This window comes from Polyodon spathula, chromosome 4 (assembly GCF_017654505.1).
Source record: "Polyodon spathula isolate WHYD16114869_AA chromosome 4, ASM1765450v1, whole genome shotgun sequence".
Lineage (NCBI taxonomy): Eukaryota > Metazoa > Chordata > Actinopteri > Acipenseriformes > Polyodontidae > Polyodon > Polyodon spathula.
This window is the reverse complement of record NC_054537.1, coordinates 86,952,703-86,971,714: the sequence shown is the minus strand read 5'-3', so window position 1 is coordinate 86,971,714 and position 19,012 is coordinate 86,952,703. Positions and strand designations below refer to the sequence as shown.

Here is a 19,012-nt window from a genome sequence, read left to right as displayed (position 1 = left end):
ATATTTTAAATTAACTGGTTTAAATTTCAGTAGCATTTAAAATGTAAATACATGTTTGTGATAAAATCATTAAAAGTCATACTCATTGGGCACAGGGGAGCCAATTAATTAAAACAAACTACAGCTTTTAATTGTATCACCTGGAATTAATCTTTCAAGGTAAATTCTGTATTCAATTATTACAGTAGCAAGTTAAAAAAAAAATTAAAAAATTAAAAAAAAACTGCAAGACTAATATCACAATAAATTTTCTCTAAGAAATCATGAGATCCTGTTTCTAATTAACAAGCATTACATTTTCTTGGCAATTCTCCATTTAGCAGATTCTGCCTATTCTAGCCACTAGTACTGTGCTCGTTAAAATTCTCAGTGCTGTTTTTGATGGATTTACCACCATGGAAAAACTACTGCTGCTGAATAAAGGGGAAGGATCTGAATGCTATTTTTCATAAAGTGTTATATTCTTTATGAATGAAAATCAAATGCAGTTAAAAATAGTGCCACTCAGGGTCTAGGCTGTTTCCTACCACAACACATGCAGTTTTAATTATTTGCATTATGAATGTTACAGTCTAGGAGTATGTTCTAGATGGCTAATACAGCTGAACAATGACTGACTTACAATCTGATTTGTTGAAAGCACTAACAGGAGAAGTACAGTTCCCTACGGGGACATTGCAAAAGAAGTTCAAATACAGGTGATGCTCTCTGATGTAAAACATCCTGGATTACCACAATCTGTATCCACTTACATCTAACTAAACATTGTTAGCATTTCTAGTTTTTAATTGCATGGGCAGAATTGAAGGTTTTGCTTTTCAGAAAATGACTTCATTAGTAAATACCTCACGGAATAGACAATTCTACTGTAAAATAAAATATATGCACTTTCATTTTATTTTTATTTTTATCAGAAAGTGCATATATTTAATATTTTAGGTACTAGTAAATGTTAAGGCAACAACACAAAAAGCCATTCAAATACAAAGCTGTGGTTTAGTTTTGTGTTGCCAAGCAATTTAAAAAATATAACAACCCTAAATACATGTGTTTTCCCTAAATAATGAATTTTTAACTTTCCTACCAAAGCATCCACTATATTATTGTGTGAGCTGCATTTTGAAACTGTATCCACTAGAGGGTACTGTTTTAACATTGTTATTATATATATGTGTGTGTGTGTGTGTGTGTGTGTGTGTGTGTGTGTGTGTGTGTGTGTGTGTGTGTGTATATATATATATATATATATAAAACTTCTAAAATGTGAACATTTACTATGCAAGACATTACTCTGTGAATTTCCATTCCATTATTGTGTATTTTATATCAAATATGCAAACTAGTGAATGTTTACTATTTTATGTTCTCTTTAGTTGGGCTGGGGAAGGTTGTAGCCAGTTGTGGTAGGGTTGTGGTCAGCCCAATCATACAGAATGGCGAGTTAAGGGAATGTTCCAGGGTGACATAATGCACCAATCCAAAGGGATGAAAGTCCATTCAGGTATTTTAAACAGATAAATAAATATGATAGAGAATAACAAAACATATTCCTAGATATTTTATGGCTGTGTGAGTATGGAGACCTAACAATTACAAAAATAAAGTTATACTAATCACAATTTCTAACACTGTTCACATGGCCGATATATTAATGTTTACAGTACTATTATATTGTGCATAAAGAGCATGTTACCTTCAGCTGGATGAGCTGCCAGTGGGGTCTGAGTCTCTTTACAATATGACACCACTTCTTTTGGTAGGAAGTCCACCTGTGTAATTTTTGATGCTCCCAGTCTGTGCATTCTGCGACTGCAGGAAGAAAACCAACAGGCATAAATAAACTCTGTACATGTCTTTTTTTTTTCTCCTAGCAACTAATTTACAGTGTTTTATAGGGTCTTAACTACTGTATGTAAGAGTATTGGTCATCACGCAGGTCACAAATAAACACCAAGGTCCATCACATTGGGTTAAATGTGCACACACAGGGGCATTCAAGTCCACCACAATGACTTACCTGACAAGTTCCTAGCACTTCCCTGGGATCAAAAGAAGATATCCATTATAATTTAATAATCTGACTACTATGTCTGGTGCAATAACGTGTATCGATCCATCCATCTAGATCTATATATATATATATATATATATATATATATATATATATATATATAATATATATATATATAAAAAAAATATTACATGTTCTGCGTGGAAACTTGAAAAATCTTTCATGGGGGCTTCAGTTTGTATGAAATGAGTACTTCAAATAAAAATTACAAATGTGAAATAATATATAATATATATTAATCAGGCTAGCTGTATAGACACAGTACTTGATACAGATACGTACTGAACATACCCAGTGTATGTACAAGAACTACACTAGGGCAGAGAAGGGTTTATTTTTGCAACTATATACTGCTTTTATTTTATTTTACTTTTTCGAAATGGAATGGTTTGTCACACATCTACACAAAGAACTTTAAAAAAAAACAGCATATACCCAAGTTCAGAGTCAGACTGTAGTTGTAGAACAGAGGGGTCAGTGTCCCACTGTAGGGTCCTAGTTGAGAACCAGCAAAGCCATGCAGCACAGAAGGGGAAAAGAACATGCAATGTTATTAACTGGAATAACACAAATCAACATTAGTCACCTAACCTCATGCAAAGTAAAACTTTGTGCACAAAAGGATCAAATGCCTTTGAAGGTTTACCAGGGCAATGCAAGCAAAAACCAAACAAGAAAAAAAAAAATATATATATATATATATATATATATATATATACACACACACACACACACACAGTATTCCTTTGAATTTAAGACTTTATAAAACAATTTTTTTCTTGTCAAAAATGGCCTGCGTCTTAATTTCGAGCATAGTGATGCAAGTACTAAAAATCGCCATCAAAAGACGTGACGGACTGCTTCACAAAAGACTAACAAAAACGTTATCATCCATGACATACAGGCAGCCATTTGCAAAGAAGCGTCAGTCACTGTCTGGAGATGTCAAGTAATAAAAACAGGAGAGATTTGTTGTTGTTACAAGCATATTCATTTACCAATAAACAATATGCTTTACCAATATGCCCAATAGGTGAGTCTAAATGTGTAATATACATAATAGAGGTTGTACCTTCGTAAATGTATCTTTATTTTATGTTTTATTTTTTTCCTCAAATTGAGGGTGGGAAATTTGGGCTGCATCTTAAATTCAAGGGTGTCTTAAATTCCAAGGAATACGGTATATACATGTATAGTTTTTTTCATTTAACCCTTTTCGCTGTATTGTCTTTCTGATGTTCTATAAATCAACCCTAAAGTATTATTCAGTGGCTCTAAAAAGCAGAATATAAAGGCAAAAGTGCTGAATAAGAGAATGTGTCCTCCTTCACTGTATAGATATGCAGATCTTTTCGGAGTATAGCACCCCTTCTAGCAAATTGTAGGAGAATGTTATATACAAGTTCAATGTTTTAAATGTGCTGCAACGTATACTTCAGTTACAGTATAGTATACTATGGTGTCTGTTACATAAGGGTGTAACTCAATGCTCATTACACTGTGTAACAATTTTTTTTTTTTGTTCCTGGGTAGTAAGTGTTATTTCCTAATTGCTTATGCCTCAGAAATATAGAAAATGGCTATTATTCCCCACAAACTTTGCTTTTGTGACCAGGACAGTGATATTTCAAAATATCACTATTTCCAATGGGAAAACAGGCAAATGTGTGTCTTTTCATTCACATAAAGTCAGAAAAAAACAACAATGAATCCAAATTAACATGTATTTCTACTAAAGTAATACAAAAATGACTACAAAAGATTTAGAAGTGAGTAGTTTTTCAAGATTTACGATTATACTGTATTTACACATTTGCCTGTTTTCCTTTAACTGCTGACTGCCGTTTTTAAATTTCAAGCCCTGAAAAGGTCTTCTCATTTTGAAATCCCCATACTAGAAGCCAGAGAGTTATTCATCAGAGACCAAGAAAACAAAAAATAACAATTGGGGGATGAATCAAATTATAATTGCATCTCAGGGTTCTGATGCAATCACAACCTTGCCATTCACTGCAGCCCATCTGTTATTCTATATGTAAACAGTGCAGTATGTCTGCAAACCTCTCTAACATACATGACTATAAGACAAAGAAGTAGTTATCATTGAAGGATGTCTTATTTGGCACAAACTTTCAGGCATAAATACAGTAATCGATTATGTCAATTAAATAATGCATTAATAAGGTAACAATATGTTTTGAAGATGGTATACATGATTCCTTTAAGGCAGCTCAAAGACCTCCAATATCAGTAAGAGGCATCCTAAGGTTTTAACACTTTGTATTACAGTGCATATACAGTATGCTAGGTTATATTCACATGCGTGAGTAAAGGCCTATGACCCACGGAATTGCTTTAGAATGCCTTACATTAAAAGTTTCTTCAATGGGTTTATGTTTTTTGGCAGATTTTTAGAAAGAGAGCACAAGAGGAAAATGAACATTTTAAAAACTATGAAGTTTCTCTGAACATCCTGTTTAAATAATACGGCATTGACCATTCTATATATTCAACCCATTTTTTCAAAAGATTTTAGTTCTGAAATGTGACTTGACCTTTTCTGTAAACACAAGTAAAAATGCAACAGTATGAGTGAAAGCCACTGCTCTCCGAGGAATCATTTAATCTTTTAAACAACGTTTGCATGGGGAACACTGTCACGGGCACAAGCATGCATCTTTTTACTGTGGAGGTGCTGTTTTTTGTATTAGATTGCCCTTTCTGAATGCTCCAAAGCTGTATTTCTATTGAAGCCAAAGGAAATAGCTTATGCTTGCCAGTGGGTTCTGGTAATCTCACCGGCAGCAGGACAACAGCTCTTTGTGAGCCACAGAATGAGATGCGGCCAAGAAATATTATACTCGACCATAGGTTAAGTGTTAACCCCCAGGGGAAGGCTACATTGCAACAAAGGACGGATTCTCCATGCTTTAGAATAGCATTGAAAGAGCTTTCATGTGCCTGCAGTGTAGACTGGGAGCTTATGAACATTGATTGTCTGTCTGTCCATCTATCTGGTATGTCACATTTACATCTCATAAATCACTTATCCAATTCTGATGAAACCTGTCATATACTTTAGCAAGTTACTGAAAGGCTGTTGCATACGGAGGCTTTTGTTTTTCTATCTGTCTGTCTGTCTGTCCACCCCTCTACCTGCATGTTAAACATACATTTTTACGTACAGTGGATGTAGGTCTAAGTGATTTACTGGCTACAATTTTGTATTTACAGATGTGTCTGGCGATGGGTGTCACAAAACCCCTATAACAGGTAACACAACATTCTCGTTTCCCACATTTCAAAAGCTTCAGTATAGTATTTATCACCAACTGGAAAACATCTGGGATAACTTAATATCATTCAAAATGTAAATATGCCAGTAACTATTGCTGTATGTTTGGGAAATATTTTCTTTTAAGTGGTACTAAATTACACTGTGTAAATGTTATGGGATTTTTTAATGTGTGTTACAGATATAGTTTAATGCTCACAATAATTAAAATAGCTATTTGCTAATAGACATTGCATTGTTTTTATGTGCCTGAGGTTCAGAAAATTACACCCAGTTCACAACACAAAATCAACACAATTCACACTTATCCTTACCTAAATCTGCTGTCCCGGTTCAGAATGTTTAAAAAGAAAAGTGCAGTAATCAGAGAGTCTCTATATATGAACTCGTTCTTCTCTTCTAGAGAAGACGTCTCCTAGGCAAAATGGGGGTGTGGGGGGGGGGGGGGGGGGGGGGGGGGGGGGGGGGGGGGGGCGGTGAGATTAACTTTCATTAAAGTTTACCATGGGAGATTTGTACAGTAATTTAGCTTTTTTTCCATGCTTTTTCAATGGTTATACTCTGCATTTACCATGGTTTACCATGTTTTGTATGTTTTGAATTTGCTATCTAGGCTTTTCAATGCATATCTATGGTTTGCCATGCTTCCACTAAGCTTGATTACACTTGCCATGCTTTTACCCCAGACTGGCTTGACAGGAGAGATGAGCGATGTGATCGATCGTTTTTATGATGTTTGGGATTTGAGTGGTTCTTGGTTCTGCTGCTGTTATCATTTTTCTTCCTCATTACATTTAAATCAAGTGACAATGTGACCCCTGTGTGAAGTCCCATGTAACACGACACTGCGAGGAGGGGGTTACAGCCCCACAGGTTCTTCATATTTTTTTCTTTCATGTTTAATGTGTCATTCAAGGTCAGATGTTCTTGTAACAGTGTTGCAAGAGCATACATGCAAGCCAGAAAAGAACAACAGCTTCACAGGTAAAAAAAGGTAAAAGTGAGCCTGGTTATGTAACTTGCGGTGCACTTTGCCAAAATGTCTGGAAACTCAACAGAATTCAGAAGCACTCAGAATGATTGAAAACATCATAAAAAGGAGATTGAATTTGAAAACAAAGCCTGAACCAGGCCTAAACCAAAGCCAGGGAATAAAAGCTCAAATCCATGCTGATGCTGATGAAACCAATGCTGATTTAATCCTATACTGTACTTGCATAATACTGCAAACAGAAGAAATATTTATTATTTTATCAATATAATGACACAAATGTTAACAAAGACAGCTGTAATCAGTTTTATGATGAATAGCAAAGCACTACATGAAAACAGTTTATTTCATTTTTTTTTTTAACCACTTGACAAAAGAGCCATGCACTATTGCAGAAGCGGTTACTGTGCTTTTATTCACTTCACTTCATCTCACAACCCCCCCCCATGTGAAAAAAGACTGATTAATATTACTGAAGCAACCACAGGGTACAGGATACCAGTTTGCGAACTTCTGCTATAGGCTAAAGCTGCAATGCAATGGTTAACCTGGCTGTGTTAATAATATATTAAACATATCCCATACTATTCTGTTAGTTTACATCCTCAATCCTCAAGCATAAAGGTAGTGTACTAAACAAGCACTCATCATACATAATAAATACATTGTTTGGCATACCTTCCAACTGCTCCACACTCAACTGAGTCCTGACTGCCTGCTTCGCTGGGCGTGCCCACTGATTTCGAAGAAGGAGACATAGGGGTTGGGACTAAATAATGAAAATAACAGGTATCCCATGTTAACAAATGTAGCGGCTGCACTGATGGAGAGCAGTGTCAGGCACAGCAAACAAAAAAGGGTTAAATTAACAGGATGGATTGAAATGGTTAAAGCAAAAATCAAAAAGAAAAAAAAAGAAAGAAAGAAAGTCAAATGTATTCCTAAACATTTTTTACAGTTTGAATTTTAAAATGAACATGAACTATTAAACAGGATTAGGGTGTAGCAAGACAACTATAAAACCTTTGGACAGTCATAGACTCTTTTCTGCATTTTACAATCCATTCATATTGCTTTTGGTCTGTGTGGCAGGGTGAAAGCCCATGTTTTCTACTAAAGAGTACATTAGCGCTTTAACCTTGCAGCTTTCTGTGTTTGAGTCTCTCTCCCCATCTGGGCTATGACGCTACTACGCCACAGTCTGTCCTGATTCAATAATATATATAGCACAATCATAAGTAAACTGGGTTCAGTAGTAATAATTACATACAGCTTACCTTTTGGTTTATTAAATAAAAAATAATATGAAATCTCCCACAAATTTAGAGCCATATTCCCAAAATGTTAACTGCTGTTTTAAAGAATATTTTTTTAGCACTGTATCTAGAAAAAACTGCTTTGAAAAAAATAGAATAAACTTCTGACCCCCTCTAAAATAGTTGGAAAATATTTAATTGCAACCTTGTTTTGATTTATAAAAAAAAGGGGTTTAAAAAAACAGTGCTTAACAAAAAATTATTTAACACAGTTTAGCGAATAGGCTTCTATAGCATGAATTATATGCAAACAGAGACTGAACTGTCCTCCCAAACCAGACAAAGCTGATTCTTCAAAGACAAAATACACTGTACTAGTCAACACTGTCCTGTGGAAAATTAGATCAATCACTCAATTCCCATAAACACAGTTCTGTAATCACAACAGATTGAATGTAAATATACTAATATAACACGTTTTTCCACTTGACTTCTGTAATTGGGAACTACAGTACAGGTTCTGCACTGTACTTTGATTACAAACAAATACAGGCAATTAACAGAAAAACATTATAATAATAAATAGCTTATTGCCAAATGGCCATGCTTATGAGAATAAGCTCTCTATCTTCCTTTTTGCAACTGATAAGCTATTTCAGCTATATTGGGTCAAAACAAATTTAAGTGTGGCAAATTGTGAGCAAAAATTAAACAGTCAGCTAAACATTTCTTTGAGTCTAAAAGTTTGTTTTTTGTACATGTCACTTACGGTTCATTCTGTAACTATGGAAACATGATAATAATACATAAAGGAGTTACACATGTTTTGCTTGGTTTATTAGCTTAGCTACAGTATTAGTTTAGCTTTAGAAAATTTAATTATTGACCTCTTTGCAATATGAATGCATGTAAAAATAGTAACATGGCAGAAGTCTTTATGTTTCTGAAATATAACAGTATAATCATAAGGTGTTAACGTTTTTTAAAGCATCCAACAAAAGTTAATCCCATACACTTTTTTCCACAGTTGTCAGTGATACTATAGAATTCTTGTCTTACATGTATCGAAAAAAATCTTTGCAGGCTATGCCAAATTTCTAGTGCTGAATAACTCATTCGCATTCAAGGATTTTTTAAGGGATCTTGTTTTGGAATCTATCTTGCATTCATTCAAATCAAATGAATGCAGAGCTTGATCTAAGGAAAGTAATTCTCCAAAGTCAGTGGTTTAAGTTAGGGCTAAACATACTTTGTTTTCCTTGTTTTACTTGCTATATAAAAAAGTCAATGAATGTTCATGGAGTGTCTGGCTTATTTCACCCCCCCTTCCCCCCCCCTTCATGCAATAACTACAATACTGCATGAATGTTAGCCCTGTGGAAAACTTGTTAGGAAAACAACTTGTTAGTCTCAACAATCCTCATCACAAAACTGCCACAAACATTTGGGGACAATTCAACAAAACTGGCAGTCTTAAGACATCGTTCATCACATTAATGAATAGCTTCTGTTGCTGCTTTTCATACAAATCACTCAAAAATAACTTTAGTCCTGTACAAGGTTTTCCATAATTAGTCAGACTGGACCATGCTGTTCAAGTTTTTCCTTCATGGTGAATTACAGCTATTATCTCTCTGATCCAGTATATACAGTGTGTTCGTTAGCTAAGGTATTTACACTGATTATGGTGCGCAAAAACACATTTATTAAAATAAAATATTGTAACAGGTAAAATAATTGTTACATTTCCAATTGTATCTGTGTATAATATGGTAATTAGTATAGCTATATTAAGTTATTTAGGAGAGGCAAAAGCAGTATAATAGCTTCAAACATTAGTTTAGTTAAATGCATTCTAAACTATAAGCTGAAATCAAACAAGATGAATTCAACATAACAGAAATAGGCATGCACAATGAACGTTAATGGGTAGAACATGCATAATATACCATAAAATGGTACAACTGTGAAGCTTTTACAAACAATTCCACTACCCTACATTAGCTTCAGCTCCCTTTGCAATGCACCTTTGAGTTGTTTAGTTCAATTACTTATTTCTGATATGTTTTCTGAACTTTCTTAAGGTACAAAACACTTCTCAGTGATACAAATTACAATAAGGAGCAGGCATTCTCAGAAAAGGCATTCTAGAAAATGCAATTAACAGAGCAAATGCTGATCCATTTTGATTTTGATTTTATTAACATTCTCAATATATGAACATTTATATATATATATATATATATATATATATATATATATATATATATATATATATATATATGGCAAAGGGTTATTTTAATTGCCACTAAAGCTAACAATAGATTGGGGAATGGAATTTAAAACCCTGGAGACTAAACTTTAAAATAATTAAATCTAATAATGTTGTTAAAAATCTTTAATGTTTAGCCAACAAGAAGTGGCAGTTGTTCAAACATTATTGTCACGGCTGTTTCACACAAGACCCAGCTTATAGAATACGAATTGTGCTGCTCGTTCCTAAACACATTAGAGCTTCTTCTTAGCCATAGTTTTTTAATCATTACCAGGTCATGTCTTGTCAGTAATCTGCAGGTAAATTACTGAATTGTTTGCAAGTAATATGGCATTTTTAAATATGTTAAACAAGTAACCCATTTGTTGTGCTGCAAGCTATTTTAATACCTATTGCAGAGATAAGGAAGTAGTTATCAGTACCTAGTGGTGGCTCGGGGGATATGCCAATGCTCTGCAGTAATGCCTCAGTCTCTCTTCTCTTACGGTCAAGGTCTGAATCTTCATGAACCGGCTCTGTTTTTTGCTGCATCTCGGACTAATACGTCGAGTGAGAAACAAGCATGGAATGGAAATTAAGAAATTCAGTATTACTGTTAAAAGATACAGAAGAAACAAAGCTAAACACCAGTCAAAAGGGACATACCAATAAAAACATTGTTTATTAATATTATTCCAGGTTAAATAGGGCTTTGAAAAATAAAAATAAACTAACAAACCATCTCTAAAACAGTTAAAAAGTGTTTCATTAACTTCAAGCTTGACTGAATTCATGAAAATGGGCTTTTACAGAAACAGTCCCAAACAAAACATTCCTGAAAACAGTCCTCAGTGTTTTCTAAGTAGGCCCAGTATGTGAATGATTAAAGCAATTTACTCATTTCAAAATTAACAAAATACTTTTTTTGGCCTTCCCTGATGTTTACCCTAAGAAATATACAAAAGTGACTCACAAGCACTGATTGACTGAAGCAAAGCTTTCTTCCTGTATTTTATCTTGTTTCTCCCCACCCCTTAAATCTATTTTTTTGGCAGTGAAAGCTGCATTATAGGAAAAAAAAAGTGAACATGGGGGAATGGGACGATGGGACACATAGGCCATAGCGCCTTTGCTGGGTATACAAAAATGTCACAGTAAAAACTATTCGGAATACAAAATAGTGTTTATCAGAATAGTAAAGCAAGTGTCCCACAAAGCTGAGAGTGCATGGAAGGACCTTTATTAGAAATCGCTAGCCAACATGATAAAATTGATACCTACAGATGAAGAACCTTTGTTCTTAATTTCTTTACCTCTTTCTTTTTTCTTTCTTCTTCCTTTCTCTTCTTTTCCTCCCGTATCTGAGCTAAACGCTGCTTTTTGCGTTCCAGTTCAGCTTTCAGGTCACTTTTGTCTGACATTTTAATCCACTTGCAAGATATGAAGAAAAAAAGGAAGCGTGAGATTGTGGAAACTCACTACAATTTTGTGCAAATAATTTATTGAGACCAAGGGAGACCTGTGGGAAAAGTTTGGGTCTCTGCTCATTTAACAGCCCTGAACAAATGTCATACTGAAAGATAATGGATGGAATGTCTGTTGCTGGTTGATGGCTCATTATTAACAAATGCAAGCAAGAAACAAGTGGAAAGGATTTTCAACATTGCTTCTATTTACTGAAAGCCAATGGTGGTTGATCATGTTTTCTTCATACATGCATCAGTGATGCTGTACTCTCACAAACTATTTTGTATGGGTCGACTTCAACACATTATTATTAAATACTATAAGAATAGCATATAAAAATCTCAGACTGGAGCTAAAAATCACATGTTTGCTGACCCGTATGTGTTGACCTTCTCTTGTTGAACATAGTTCACTGTCATATTATTTACTTTAGCAAAAATGGGTCATCTTGACTTGGCTCATACAACTGCTATGATATGAAATGCAAACCTGGTCACATCTGCAATAATATAAAATGTGATTGGTTAATAACATATTGCATATCACCTGTAAAATAATAGTCACAAGCTGTTCATTTCATATTAACATTATGTATAGTTTGTTCATAGTTGTCCGATTTCTTATTATAGTAGATATAATCAGTTTCTAATAATAAAAGTGGCATTCTAAGGTAATCACTGCAAAGGGAATTGTAAGTGAACAATGTAGAAATATTTAATACATAAATACAGGTATTAATAAATCTCTTCTATCACCATGACATTTTCAACTTTTGTTCAACAAGCCAATCATGCAATAATGTTGGTTAACTCGGTTGTGTTAGTTAAATCCGTTACATCCTTTGAGTGTACTAGAGGTTTCTGTGGTCACAATAAACATGTGTTTTATAAGACGTCATCTCTTAATTTTGCTAATCTACCCTCCCAGCAAAGAACCCAATTGGTCTTGCAAATAAATTATTCTGACAGAATCATTACAGAATAAGTACCATAACATGATTCAAGTCACAGCAGTGTGTTATTATAACATTTAACTAAACATAAAATGGTTGAGTTAAACACAGCTCCATAAGAGAAAATATGAACAGATGATTAGCGGAAAGTCTGTAATACTTACAGTAAGATACTGAATGAAAGGTTGAGAATCCAAACTACTTATGCTACACTTATTCATGCATTTTAATGTGAATGTGTTTTAGTTTTTCCTTAAAAAAAAAAAAAAATAACGTTTCTATGCTACCAATTAAAAAGTTTGTGTAAGACCCAGCAAAGTGCAGTAGGTGCTCTAAAAGTATAATTTACGAGAACAAAAACCAGACAGGAGTTACTGTAGATTCCCAAACACATGAGCAAATTTGACCCACAAGGGATTGCAATCCAAATGCTTTTAAATATCGTTGTATCGTTCTACCAATTTCCTGGTTGTTTTGTGAAAAAAAATGAGTTAACTTATTGCAGTAACGCAGACAGCGGTACTGGATCTGGCCCAATTAAACTTGTGATCCAACTGCTTTTAAATAGGGTTCCTTGGACCTTGGTTGTATCTGACTTTCTACAGTTTTTTGTTGTATTTTAATATATTGCATTAACATCATCTGTGGTAACATATTAACAAGACAGTGACAACCATATAATATGAGTGGCCTTAAAAACTATTTCCACTGGTTCCTAATGCATGGCGGACTTGAATTCAAATAATAGAAGCTATCAGTACAAGACCATGCAGTGTCTGGTGCTATCAAAGGCGTGCAAGAAGGTGAATTAAAAATGCTAGGCAAATCAAAATGTATCAGTCCCCTGTGAGCAGTATTCATAGTATCAAATCAAGATAAGAGTCTACTATAACAGTTAGCAATATCCCCCTTAATCCAGTGTGAAGCTAGAGCCATGGAAAGGTCTGACTTGCAGCACATGATTTAATAAGATACCAGGAAACGGTGACACAAACTTTCTCAATGAAAACCAAAAATAAATAACAGAAGCTGAAACTCTTATTTACGATCTCGAATCTAAACATTTATGTCAACAGCAACAAAACAACAGTAATCATTTTAAAATGGGAGGCGTAATTGTGTATTTTAAACCAAGTGTTGGGTTCTGTCTTCATAGCCCGTTCTGGGTTCCACTGTATTTGTCTTGATGCCTTAAATGTGGTCCCATTAATCTTCCTACCGATGCCTACTGTTTCTTTTTACTCACTTCCTAAAGAAACACATACTATAAACAGTGTGTTGAAGCGTTCAGTTTCCTCCACGGGGCAACGAACAGCACTAGATGTGTTTGGCTAATATGACACTGTCTAAAAGTAACTTTATGTTTGTGTATTATTGTTCATTATTGTGTAAATAATGTTTTAATCAAAACCATGAAACAGTGCTGATGATCATAAATAAAACACTATCACTTAAAACCTGTCATTTACAAATGACCTGTTACTTATAGGCTATGTTATTTCAAACATATCTCGAATTCAGTATAGGCATGTTAATTATAAATGCGCTCCATAAATATAGTTTCATTAATCTAGATCTGTAGGGAAAATGATCGTAATTTCACTATAGCTGAAGTGCTGAATTTCTTTACCCATTCCACTGCTAACCATTTTCGTGGGGAAAAAAAAAAAAAAGATATCCACTAATCAAAACACAAACATATGGTAACTGTTATAAGACAAATGATTGCAAAACAATCCTAAATGACCTTTGCTGTAAATATCAACATTTTCCAATAACCAAATGAATCAAATGCTTGCAAGTAAATAGGAATAAAACAGTAAAAACATTTCTAAGAACATATATTATTCTAAGATGGTATGTTTTTATAATACTTGACATAACCAGTAACTCTATACTGTCTGTGTATATTAATAATAATAATAATAATAATAATAATAATAATAATAATAATAAATAAAAAAGAAATGCAGAACATTATTAACATTGTCTTCCATTGTCACAGAAATTAAAACAATCTACAGAAGATATGAGAAATTATAATGCAGAATGATAATTTTCATTCTTAGGAAATGCAATTAACAGAGGAAATGATGGTCAATTTAGATTTTGTTAAAACATTCTTGTCACGGTTATTTCATACAGAACCCAACTTATATAATACTAATTGTGCTGCTTGTTCCTAAACACGTTAGTGTCTTCTTAGCCAGTTTTTTTAATCACTACCAGGTCTTGCTATCTTGTTTTGTCAGTTATCTGTCTTAACCTGCAGGTAAATTGCCATATTTTATTAGGTGCAAGGAAATCCATTTTTAAATATATTTAAAAAATGAACCCATTTGTTGTGCTGCATGCTATTTTAATACCTATTGCAGAGATAAGGAAGTAGTTATCCGTACCTAGTGGTGGCTCGGGGGATATGCCAATGCTCTGCAGTAATGCCTCAGTCTCTATTCTCTTACAGTCAAGGACTGAATCTTCCAGAACCAGCTCAATAAACATGTTTTAACAGATGTGCTGTAGGCTACAGGAATTACATTTTACAACGCTATTAAAATATAGCACACTCAGGTATATTTTGTTTTATAAAAAATATCATAACATTCAAGCCAATCTTTTATTTATTTTTTCAGTTCACTGTTGAGGCTGCTTTGGTGACCGATCCAGACCGATCCTCACATAAGCTATAGCTTGAGACCTAAATTTGACCTTGGTAGAATGTCCGCTCTGGTTACAATGCTGGATACTAGTATGTAAAATGATTTATTGATTTTTATAAAAAAAAAAATTATCTCAGGATTAAATACATGGTGTTAGATTACTGCATGTAAACAAGGCATGGTTAAAGTCATGTGTTTTTTCAAATACCCCTTACCTGTCATGTCGACACCTATAGTTATGAGAGAGGTTATGACTTTTGCCTTATATATTTATGACAGGACTCCCTGGCCCAACTACGTAAACATGCCTAAATCCGGGCCAAGGGAATATGTGACATGACTTTAGTTTCCCAACCTGGTCTGACCTTAGTGGCATGATAAAGTAAGCCTAAATGTCTTCTGGCAGAGCGAACTAATACAAAATGATGCCAAATGCATGCCTTTAAGAGCAGTGATTGGCTCTTAAATTAGGGAAGCTGGAATTTCATTGGACACAAGCATTGAATACAAGTCACTAAACCGTAAAGGCTTTCACACACCAGACGCGACACGATTTTTACTGGGGCGGCACAACAAATTCGCTGCAAAAAACACCGTCAGACATCACAGACATGACGCAACAGCTGGACATTTACCAAATCTTTCAGAAAGTTTGATTACTAACAAACAAACGCAATAGCGCTGGATTTGGGTGCCCGACATCCTAAGAAAAAGATCATCTATACGTGAATTCTATAGATTGGTCCAAGAACTAAAATTAGATGGTGTCAGATTCAGACAGTGCTTTCGTATGTTGACAACCTAATTTGATGACCTGTTGCAGATTGTTGGCCTGCATTTACACAAAAATAATTGCTTTGACTCTTGTCAAAAAGGGAAATTAGATACTGCAAGTATGACCTTCTTCTCCATTTTGAGGGAAAGTGAAACAGGGCCTGATTTCAAACCACATGACATGAAGGCTGTTCTCTGATTGCTCAGTTGTGTAGTTGTCGCGCGACAAATTTGCAAAAACAGGACCAAGTTTCTATTATTTTTCATCGCTCGGGTTGGAATTTGTGTCGCGGCGACGTTGCTTGTCATGCCGTCTTTGGTGTGAAGAGCGCTATTGAAAACCAGAGGTTTTATTGATTTTCTCTCGTTGTTTTGTCATGTCGCTCTTCGCGTCACATCTGGTGTGTAAGGGCCTTAAGTCAGGTCTTAGTGAAGTGTTATCACAAAATTAAATTACGGTGGTTTTTATATGAAATGATGAAACACTATCTGACAACTTAACACGCAAAAGGGAATTATTTAAAATCCATGTACATGCTCATCCCTAGTTTGAATGTAACACTAACACATTGTACTTACATATTCTTCAATACCAATATCATTGCTAACAGTATGTATCATTAAACAACAAAATGGGTTGCTTCTAATGAGATCAAGGATATATTGGGTTAGTCAGATGACTGTACTAAAACTGGCCACTGTGACCTACAACTATACATTCTTCAAGTACGTCATACATACACTGAATCTTTTTCATGTAGAATACCTCCACTGTGTTACAGTTACTAAGGGATAATAATAATAATAAAAACAACAACAACAACAATAATATAAAATGAAAAAAGACAAACAAAAAATGTTTAAATGCAATACATATTTTTTATTAAGGTAAAAAACAGTAATTTATTATTAATAATAATATAATAATAATATATAATAATAATAATAATAATAATAATAATAATAATAATAATATCAAATGAAAAAAGGTGATCAAAAAATGTTTAGAAATACTTTTTTTATTAGGTAAAAAACAGTAAATTTTTTAGTAATAATAAATAATAATAATAATAATAATAATAATAATAATAATAATAATAATAATAATAATAATAATAGTCAGGGGATTTCACATTTGAAAAATATACTCAAGTTGTATTATCCTAGCTCTCTAATTGCTTATAGGGATGTTTCTGACATGACAGCCATGAGCAAATATAAATCCTGAAATAAGCTACCCTTACACAAGTTTACCATTTATCTTTGCTCTGCATTTTTGCATGTTTACCATGCTTTTCCATGGCAATACTATGCATTAACCATAATGTACCCTGGTTTACCATGCTTATTACTATTCTTTACCATACCTCACTGTTCTTTACATTGCTTTGCTATGATTTACCATAATTTCACTATGCTTTATTACACTTTGTTATGCTTTTATTATGGTAAACTTTTATAAGGGTGACTTCCAAAAGTTCCAAATGTAGGAGGTTTTTTAATTTGTTATTATTTTAAACAGTTAATATTGTAATGCTGAGCTCTGTACAAGGCTTTCAATCAGGAACTTATATAATACTAGAAATATTTTAGTAAAAAAAAACATTTAAAAAGCACTAAAAAGGTTTCTCGGCATCAGACAGGTTACGCATCATATCCAGTATTTGGATGACAGAACTTTAAAAAAAAAACATGTTCTTTAAGTAAAGATGTTGCTAGTTCTCGGAGTTTTGTGGTGAATGTGACACAGTTGATAACATGTCTGTTTTGTGTACAGTTTCATATACTGTTTGGGAGAACTATAAAATGGTTAACAATGGCTGGAATGAAAATGGCGTCATTCCTGTTATTGGAATGCTGAAAATAAACAGAACTTCGTCCTCATTAAATTGGAATACTTTTTTTATTCATTTTATAGTCAACCCTGCTGGTTTCAATGATATTACTAGTTTAGCTGACCGGAAACACATAATTTGATGCTGACCAAAACATTCGGGTGTAATAATATAGTCTAGTGTGGCAGCTATGAAATTATGACTCATTCAAACAGATTGCATGAACAAAAACTCCAGGTACATTATAGAAACACACAGATCTGAAACAGAGGAGAAAAAAAAAAACTTCAAACAAAATATACATGGATGGACAAAGATAATGTACAAAAGAAACAACCAAAAATTATTTTAAAGCTAACGTCCATTCAAATAAACAATGAGGTTAACAAAGATAGAACCAAAGTCATTTAAACATTTAAAAGCAGCCTATTTTGTTTTGTGCTAGTAGTCACATTTATCTGTATAACAGTACATGTAAGGTATGGTACTAGAATGGCTTTATGTTGTTTAATATTAAAACTTCAGTCATCATCACCGAGTTCAGCATCCTTGACTTGACGCGTTTTTAATAATGAGCATTCATGCCATTCTCTGGATCACAAGCACATCATTTTGAAAGTAAATAGCATAAAACACGTCAAATGTTGGTTGTCGAACCTTTTCCCCCCATAAACTACAGTACAGAAATGTATTTGTATTAATAGTTTTCGCTATACGTCATAATAAAACCAGACTTTGCCAGTATTAATGCTAGCGGCATCGCATGGCTGATTTTAAATTTAACCAGATTTATGAAGTGCTATGTATGGCCATAATGAACATTAGTCATTAGGCTATATTATACATGCATAGATTAATAAAAAAAACGTACCTTACAGTGTATATTTTTGCGGATATCTGTGTATGGAGGAACTGCTGTATCACTGTGGCTGCTCAATGATCACGACAGACACTCCCCTGTGGATATCTGCAATGTAGACAGTTGGCGCAGTATTAGCTGGAATTGCATTCTGAATTTGTTTGAACATAGTGTGTGCATTCCTTATGTCTTTACCTGCGGGACTTCAGACAGAGAATCGCTTGCTGTTTCACCAAAGCTCTTCGATGTGTGACTGCCTACCTAAACCTGATTCTGGTACTGTCACCGGTTATCATTGTGTGATGATGTACAGGAAATCCCACCTCCTTAGGCCCTTCTAGAGTCTGTCAGTCTAACTCCTTACTAACTCCTTGCATTACTATACGTTTGCCAAAATGTGTTAATAAAAAATAAAAATAAAAAGTTTAAAAGTTATACCCATATATGTAGGTGTGGGGCAGATAGGTTTTCATGTTACTCATAATATAATTTTGTATATACTGCCGTGGATGCTGGTATATATTACTAACATATTGTTTTTTTTTTTGTTTGTTTTGTTTTGTTTTTGTTTTTTTTAATAAACTGTATATTTAAATTA

At 34.0% G+C, this 19,012-nt stretch overlaps 1 protein-coding gene across 10 annotated transcripts in view; it reads right to left on the bottom strand.

Moving 5' to 3' along the window:
- LOC121315037 (cytoplasmic dynein 1 intermediate chain 1) overlaps positions 1-18,720 on the bottom strand; it is a 76,619-nt gene extending 57,899 nt beyond the window's left edge. Inside the window, exons 1-8 of one of the 10 annotated variants that reach the window (XM_041248912.1) lie at positions 18,610-18,720; positions 18,427-18,522; positions 11,181-11,297; positions 10,311-10,425; positions 7,036-7,177; positions 5,681-5,689; positions 2,507-2,566; positions 1,694-1,809 (exon numbers count right to left, since the gene is read on the bottom strand). In XM_041248912.1, coding sequence (XP_041104846.1) covers positions 1,694-1,809; positions 2,507-2,566; positions 5,681-5,689; positions 7,036-7,177; positions 10,311-10,425; positions 11,181-11,288 — 550 coding nt within the window. In that variant the 5' untranslated portion in view covers positions 11,289-11,297; positions 18,427-18,522; positions 18,610-18,720. The remainder of the gene's footprint in view (positions 1-1,693; positions 1,810-2,506; positions 2,567-5,680; positions 5,690-7,035; positions 7,178-10,310; positions 10,426-11,180; positions 11,298-18,426; positions 18,523-18,609) is intronic. The other 9 variants (XM_041248914.1, XM_041248916.1, XM_041248913.1 and 6 more) reach the window with 9 other exon arrangements.
- Between the last annotated feature and the right edge of the window lie 292 nt (positions 18,721-19,012).